The sequence below is a fragment of the Tauraco erythrolophus genome, chromosome 8 (assembly GCF_009769465.1).
Source record: "Tauraco erythrolophus isolate bTauEry1 chromosome 8, bTauEry1.pri, whole genome shotgun sequence".
Lineage (NCBI taxonomy): Eukaryota > Metazoa > Chordata > Aves > Musophagiformes > Musophagidae > Tauraco > Tauraco erythrolophus.
Window position 1 is genome coordinate 27,111,817 of NC_141472.1, and position 7,853 is coordinate 27,119,669.

General features: G+C 64.2%; 1 protein-coding gene across 2 annotated transcripts; it reads right to left on the minus strand.

The window, feature by feature from the left end:
* Nucleotides 1-1,795: 1,795 nt before the first annotated feature.
* On the minus strand, nt 1,796-6,663 carry PRKAG3 (protein kinase AMP-activated non-catalytic subunit gamma 3). Of its 2 annotated transcripts, XM_086616051.1 has the most exons (13): nt 6,631-6,663; nt 5,715-5,754; nt 5,178-5,410; nt 5,012-5,093; nt 4,866-4,924; nt 4,526-4,571; nt 4,342-4,396; nt 4,120-4,246; nt 3,846-4,011; nt 3,635-3,672; nt 3,287-3,433; nt 3,108-3,201; nt 1,796-1,818 (listed from the first exon to the last, which is right to left on the minus strand). In XM_086616051.1, exons 1-13 carry the CDS (start codon nt 6,661-6,663, stop codon nt 1,796-1,798), a joined length of 1,143 nt encoding a protein of 380 aa, XP_086472177.1. The 2 variants fall into 2 exon arrangements, with proteins under 2 accessions (XP_086472177.1, XP_086472176.1); XM_086616050.1 differs by lacking the exon at nt 1,796-1,818 and having other exon boundaries at nt 3,085-3,201; nt 3,846-4,032.
* Between the last annotated feature and the right edge of the window lie 1,190 nt (nt 6,664-7,853).

Here is a 7,853-nt window from a genome sequence, read left to right on the forward strand (position 1 = left end):
AGCACCCACCCCTTGCCCACATTGGGCTGGGGGACTCCCACTGTGGGAAAGATGGGGGGGATGAGGAATGCCTCCAAATCACCCCTGGGGCACTAGTATCCCCCTACCCCAAATCAGTAGGAGGCTTGGGGAACTGCTGTGCCTTTCACACGTCGCGAGGGGTTGTGTCCGTCCCCCCCCATACCATGCCCAGCTGGGCTGTGTCGGAGACCTGGGAGCTCTGCCGGGGCGGAGGGGAAGTGGGGAGGGGGCTTGCAGCTGTTCGGTGTCTCCTTCGTCCTGTCCTTGTGTAGCTGCGCGTGGATCTGTGCCTGGAGCCAGGACATCTGGGTCCTCTCTGAACAGCTGACCTTGGCCTCAGCAGCTTCTCTGTGCCTCAGTTTCCCCTCCTGCCTCCCTGGGGAGGGTCGAGCCACCGGCAGGGTTTTGTGGCTTGTATCTGGACCCGAGGGACGGAGCCAGCCCTGGCCCTGGGGAAGCGGAGCAATAACACAGCACATCCCCCCCTGCCATGGGGGGGGGGGAGGGCCTGTCACCACCCGACGCTGCCATTGTGTCCCCTGGCAGGGCCAGCCAGCACAGGGGGTGTGTGGAGCAACCAGGACCTTTCACTATCAGCTGTTATTTCACCAAGATGCTGATATGGGGGTGCAGGAAAGGGAGCAGGACTCACTCCAGGCAAGGCAGCTGGGAGAGGATCAGCTCAGCTCCCCCAGTCCCCAAAAGAGGACATGGGACTGACACTCAGGGCCATCGCAGGAACGCAGAGCTGGCAGCAGCCACAGGCAGAGGACGTGTTACTGCTTGCCCAAGCTCCTGGAGGGCTGGGCCATGGGGCATCCCTATGCTGAGCGCCTCTCACCTTGCTGCTGCACCCAGCTGGAGCAGGGGGAAGCAGCAGGCAGAAACCTTGCTGGCACCAAGGCTGTTGTCCCCAGGGTGTCCCCGAGGGGACCCATTAACCCCTGCCACGGTGGAGCCATCAAGGCTGCATGACCTCTGGTGAGCCGATGTCCCTGTCCCCTTGGCTCTACCCACCTGGGCACAGGTGCCACCCTCACTGCAGCAGGTCCCAGTGGGCATCCCAGGCTGTGTGCACCAGCCCTGCTGAGCAGCTGGTACCCCCTTCTCAGCTCAGCTCTCCCTGGAGCAGCTGTACTTGGCTGCACCCCGGAAAGGTGAGGCAGTGGTGCCTGGAGCAGGCTGCTTTATTACAACAAGGCTGAACAGACCGGCAAATAAATAAATACCCCCTGCCCACCCCAAAACATGCACAGGGTCCCCATGCAAGTGCCTGTCCTGGGGCCAGCTGCCACGCAGGCTGTGCCCCTGCCAGGGTGCTCCAGCCCCGCGTGACCCTACGATAAACAAGCCTGTGTGTGCCGCTGAGCCTGTGCTACTGGGCACTGAGCACAGCCAGTGGGACCATGCTCGCTGCGGGGGAGCCGTGGCTGAAGCGCTCCAATCCAGCAGCAGGATGGGAGCGGGGTGAGCGGGGCCATGCAGGTCCCTGCACCCAGCTGCGAGCATGGCATGGCTCCTCCTGGCACGGTGCCCATCAAGCATTGCCGTGTGGTGGCTGGTGGGAGGCATCCCCGGGCCCCCTTTTCCCCGCTCCCTGCCTCCCCGAAGCTGGCAGGATCTGGCCCTGGACTCAAGACGAGCCCCAGGACCGGGGCGGGCAGGCAGGCCCTCCCCATGGAGAAGCCTCCGGGGCCTGAGCCTCCTTCCACAGCCCCAGGGCCACACAAGAGACCCTCAAGTCAGATGAGACGACAGCGCTTCCCTGGTGTCTTCAGAGCGAGGATCGGTCAATGCCTGTGGGGTGAGAGAGCACACAAGGCAGTAACCCCCTGATGGGCACTGGTGCTGGGCTGGGCACCCTGTGGGATGGCCCTCCGACCTGCCCCGGTGGCCACAGGGAACAGCGGGGTCTTTCCTCCATCCCTGGCTTTGGATACAAGCTCTGGAATTGGAGGGGGACACTGATCAGGAGCGGGATGTCCCGGTGGTCTCCCAGCAGCTCCTGGCACAGCCAGCCTTGTGAGCAAAGGCATCGTGATGGGGAACTGGAGGTGTCCCATGTCTGGTGTGCTTAACACACAACACCCCTGGTCCCCTTCTGCATGGAGCAACTGGGCATTGCTGGGGGAATGGGTGGGCAAGGGGTGACCCAAGCCTGTTCCCCACCACCGCCTCAAAAAAAAGCATCATTACCTTTGGGAAGCAGCTGGATAGAGTGGCCAGCTCCCCCCTCCCCAGTTATCCCCTAAATGGGTGCCAGGGTGGGTACCAGCACTGTGCCCACCCATCACGTGCCTGAGGACTCACCAGGCAGCGGGCGAGCGGAGCCAGGCGCAAGTAGCTGGGCAGCGCAGTCCCAACGCAGCCTGAGAGTGAGCCCCATCCCTGAACCAGGTGGGTTTTGGGCCACCAGAGGCTCAGTGGCCAGGGTCACTGTGGGCAGAGGAGGTGGTGGGCTCTGGCGGCCGTGGCCCATGGGTTAGCCATGCTGTGCACATGGCTGGTGGTGGATGGCACATCTAGGGTGTGCAAGTGGGGGGGGTCTGTCCTCTGTGCATCCCACAGAAATGGCACCAGACGGGCTCAGGTCTAAGAGGGGCTTTGAGGCAGAAAAAGGGCTCTTCTCTTGGGATGCGTCACACCCTGAAACCCTCATCCAACCCAAAGACCAGGGACCTGCAAAACATGCATCCCATATGCTGCCTGGATGAGGATCTGGGGTTGTCTCCATGGCAGGTGCCTCCATCCTTCCTCATGGACACCAGGGATCAGGACCCCAGAAGGGACTCCCCATGATCCTTGTGTTCCCAGGGACAAGGAGCATCCAGGTCCTGCCATCCCCACCTGGGTACCCAGCACTGCTGGACCTCAGCCCCAGGCTCCTCCATTCCCCCAGGGCCGGTTTGGCTGGGGTGGAGGCAGGTGGCCTGAGCAGGAAGGTGACGAGGTGCGGGTGACCCAGCAGCAGGGAGGGGACAGGAGTGCAGTGGCAGGGGACAGAGCCTACCTTAAGTGGAGAGAAATGGAGGGTGCAAGTGGAGAAAGATGGAGCGTCGTGGGCTAAGAGTTAAGAGCATCGATACCTGCGGGAGTGAGCACAAGGGCCTGGAGAATGTCAGAGAGGGAGACGATGCCCCGTGGGTACCGGTTCTCGTCCACCAGAACCAGGCGATGGACCTGTGGATGCAGGCAGAGCACCACAGGCAGGTCAGGCAGTGGGCGGGGGGGGCTGGCACCAGCGTGAGGCAGCCCCGCCGTTCACCTGCTCCTTGGCGATGCGGTCGATGATGTCCTCCATGGTTTCATGGGGGTAGCAGGTGAGGACCCCCTCCAGGCAGACAGTGCGCTGCCGCAGCGCCTCCCGCACGCTGATGTCCAGGTTGTTGTAGGTCTTCTGGGCTGCCAGGTGCTGTGGGAGAGGTGGCCCCACTCAGCACCTCAAATTGTGCTACCACCAAGGGGGACACTGAGCCTTGGGGATGCCCAGGGCAGATCTGCACTGGCACATGCATGTTGCTGCACGAGGGGTGGGTTTGCACGGGCACAGGCAGGTGTGAGCACGCAAGGGGCCACACTCGTGCCCAGGTGTGCAAACACACAGGGTACTCACAATGACGTCGAACCGGGAGTAGAGGCCGACCACTTGCCCTACAAGGAGAGACAGTGCAAGGGCTGGAGAAGGGGCCCTGGGGACCACCTGCCATGCTTCCCCTGCACCCCAAGGGGCAGCCTAAGGGCCAGGAGGGGGTTTTTGGGTGAGGATGGGGCCGGAGCCGCTGGCAGAGGGAGATGCAGGGGTCACTGGTCCCCTCCCCAAGTACCAGCATCGTTGATGACGGGCAGGGCAGAGACGCGGCGGTCCACGAAGATCTCCAGGGCAGTGTAGACAGGAGCGGTCTCGGGCACAACGGCCACATTGCGGAAGGTGCCAATACACAGCTCCTGCACCGTTTTCTTCAGGAAGCGTGGCTTAGGGAGAGTGGAGCCCTGCGACAGGCCAGGACAGGGCTGGGTGGCACCTACACACACCCCAACACGCTTGCTTGTGCCCCTACACACCCGCCATGCATGTGCCCACACAGCCCTGGCACTCACAAAGATGTGGAGGAACTTGAGGATGCGCTTGTGCGTCAGGATGTGCAGGACATTGCCCGAGATGGGCTCGATGACAGGCAGGCGGTGGATCTTGTGCTTGATCAAGGAGTAGACAGCGTCGAAGAGGCTGCAGGTGATGGGGACACCATGGCAGGGGGGATAAGGCTGCATCCCAGGCACACACCCCACGGGGTGTGCTTTCCCCAGCAGGCAGGCGCTCACCTATTGCTCGGGGAGATGTAGACCAGTGGCTTGAAGGAGCCCTGCAGGTACACCTCTGCCAAGGAGAGAGGTGGGAGAGGGAGTACTCCAGCCCCTTCCTGCAGCCCTGTATCCCTGGAGCCCACCTCCACGCCCTATGCGACATCCCCAGCCCAGCCACCCCCATCACCCCCCCGTTTTTTACCTCTCCAGGTCTCAATCTTGTGCTCCTCCACCTCATAGATCTGAACCTGAGGGCAGGGAGATGCCCTGGTCATGATGGCCCCACAGGGAACTGAGGGGACCCTGGGGCACTGCCCCCTTCCCAGGGCATCCCACCCCATCACCCTAAGCACAGGGATGGCATCTTGGGTGCCGGTAAGAGGGCCACCATGTGGATGCTGGGTTGGCCCAGAGCACCCCCTTGTCCTGGTCTAGTGATGAAGAGGGGACAAGGAGAGGGAATAGGGGACCAGGAGAGGCAGGGACAGGCCCTGCCCACCCCATGACTGCTGTGACTGCTGTGCCCTCCCCGTCAGACTCACCAGAGGTGAGCGGTAGTAGCGATGGAGGATGTTGATGAAGTCGGTGATGGTGAGCATTCCTGCGGAGACACGTGAGGCTGGCAGTGCTGCCTGCAGCCCTCGCTGCCAGGCAGGGGAAGGGGCCAGGCAGCACTGCCAGCCCTCACCCACAAAGCTCTGTGTCTTGCTGTCCCAGAGCGGGGCAGCACGCACCCCGTTGGCCACCAGTGCCACGAAGGCTTTCTTGATCTGCAGGTGGAGTGGGAACGGGATTAGGAGGTCCCTGAGCCTGCTCCCCCTCTGCCTGTCCCCACCAATCCCCCGCTTCATCACCTCCAGGGAGATGTCAAAGATGACGAGCTTGCAGCTGGTGGGGACGGCGTCGTAGCAGCAGTGGCTCCTCATGAAGTGCATGTAAACCTCAGCATCAGGGCTCTGAAACTCGCTCTCTGGGCCCAGCCCCAGCACCTCGTTGCCCAGCGTGAAGGTGACAGGTCTCGGGCTTCTCCGCCTGTCTTGTTCCTCCTCCTCCCTCTCCTCCCTGGGGCGCAGGCCCTCCAGGAACCCTGCGGGCAAACCCGTCCCAGCCCTGGCCAGTGAGCTGAGCTGCCAGGTATCAGCACCCTTCTGCCTGGGGGATGCTGCAGGAGGGGCTGGTCCCCACAGCCCCCCTGTTCCCCACTCCATAGGGGCAGCATGCAACACTGTGGCTCTCCAGCCTGGGGGGCACCAGGAACTGCTGGGAAGGAGCTAAGGAGTGGGGCGATGAGGGGTACGGGCAGAGTGGGCAGAGGACCCATGTGCTCATTACATGAGTGAGTCAGCTCCCCCCTGCCCCACTCCCCCACCTAGGCACTCCCTGCTACCCACCTTCCTCCTTGGGGCTGGCAGCAGCATCCAGCAATGCCACCTGAGGGGACACACAGTGAGGGGGGGTCAGCAGGAGCCAGTCCAGCCTCTCCCCAACCCATGGGTGCTGCCTGCAGAGCCGGGCAGAGGTGACCATTCTTTCAGGGTGGGGATGCAGGCCTGATCAGCCCCCATCCTCCTGGGGACAACCCCACCCCCTCCGGACCCCTGGAGGCTGCTGCCCCTGTGGTGGCTCCAGTCCAGGAGGCCCAGCTTGTCCTCGCACTCTTGGGGGGCAGCAGGGGTCCCCAGGTCAGGGCAGGGGATGACAGGACCCCCCAGCTTCTCTCCCCACTGTCGGAGCCAAGCACATCCCACAGCAGCTCTGCACCCGTCCTCTCTCCCTCCCAACCCCAAGGTGTAAATCCCGGTCCTGCTTCCTCTCGTGCCGGGAGCCCCGCCAGCCCCACCTGCCCCGTGGGGACCAGGTCCACCCCGGGAGACCCTACAATAACACACAGGGCAGCCCTAGGCAGCGGGGGCGGGGGGAGGCGAGCAAGGCCAGCCAGCTAAGCCCGTGGCCCCTGGTTCTCAGGAGACCCTACCATAACAAAGCAGCATGCCAGGCAGGAACAGCAATCCCAGACCACAAACCCGCCGGCAGAGCCAATGTTTCCAAGCCACCCTACAATAACAAAGGCGCAGGCACTGCTCCCTAAGGAGCCCAGAACCAACTCCGTGCATGAGGCGAAACTGTGCCAACGTCCCCCAACCCTTCCCAGGGGGCTGGCGACAGCCAGGGAGCCAGGCGGGGTCCCCACAGCTGCCTGGCCACAGGAAGGGGGCTGCCAGCTCCTCATGCCCCCCCACCCTGGGGGTGGCTGGGTCCCAAGCGAGGGGCTGTCGGGCTGGGCCCCCCACCCTCCCCCGGCAGTACCTGGGGGGCTGCAGAGCCGGGGAGTCGCTCCATGCTGACTGCGGGGCAGCGCTGCTATTCTGGGCCCGCGGCTGGCGGGGGCCTGGCAGATAGGGTGTCAGCGAGCAATGCCAGCCATGCCCCCGCCACTGTCACGGGGGGGGTGTGGGGGGGACACCACCACCGTGCAGTGCCCGCAGCCGCTGCGCCACCCCGCGACCCTGAAACACCAGGCTGGAGGGGATGGCCGTGGCTCTTGGGAGGTGAGGGAGGGGGTGATGGAGAGACAGCCGGGGCAGAAAAAACTCCCCCTCGCTCCACAGACCCCCATCCTCCAGGAGCTGTGTTCGGCGCCTGCCAGGCTGCAGCCCTGCCCGCCTGGGTGCTGCCCCAACCCTGTCCTGCAGCAGGAGCAGGTGGGGGCACAGCATTGCCCCCACTCCCCTGGGAATGTTGGAAGAGGGCTGGATCTGGCCACGGGCTTGGCAACAGCCAGAGTGCCTAGGGACCTTTTGTCCCCGATGCTGCCTCAGCCCTGCATGCCCCTGCCCGGGCTCCTGCTGCGGCTGAGCCATCCCCGGCCACCCCCAGGTCCCACGGCGGGAACAGCCCACACCTGCTACAGAACCACCTTCCTCGCCCGCGGGGCCACCCCCTCCTGCCTGCCCTCCACTCACTCCCAGCTCCATTTCTATTTCAAGGAAGGTTCAAATAACCCCTTGGCCGGCTGCCGTGCTGGCCCGGGAGCAGCCGTGGGCAAGCGGGCTGGTGGCTGCGAGGCCAAACGGACAAAGTGGCTCCAGCTGACTCCTGGGGGACAGCTGGACTCTGGCCCACGGCGGAGTGCAAGGTGCAAAGGCCCTGTCCCCTGGTGCTACCCAAAGGCAGGGAGGAAGAGGAGGGATGAGGCACCGGGCTCAGTGGTGGGGCCAGGCCGTCAGGGCTGGGGTGACATGAGGACGAGTGGCTGCCCCGGTCCCGGGTGGCTCTTGCCCCGCAGCCATGCAGGGGGTGGGATGGGGCCGGGCCCTTACAGCTGCGCTGAGCTGGGCAGCCTGGCTCCAGCCTGGCCGCAGCCGGGTGCTGGCAGCAAGGAAGGGAGCAGGCATCTCTGCTTTCGGTGGCTATTTTCAGGTGCTGGACAGGAGCCGAGGAGCGATGAGATTGTCACCAAGGAGACCGGAGAAACAGGGCCCAGCTCCGGGCAGTGGGGGGCTGCGGGGAGAGGGGAGAGAAGGGCTTTA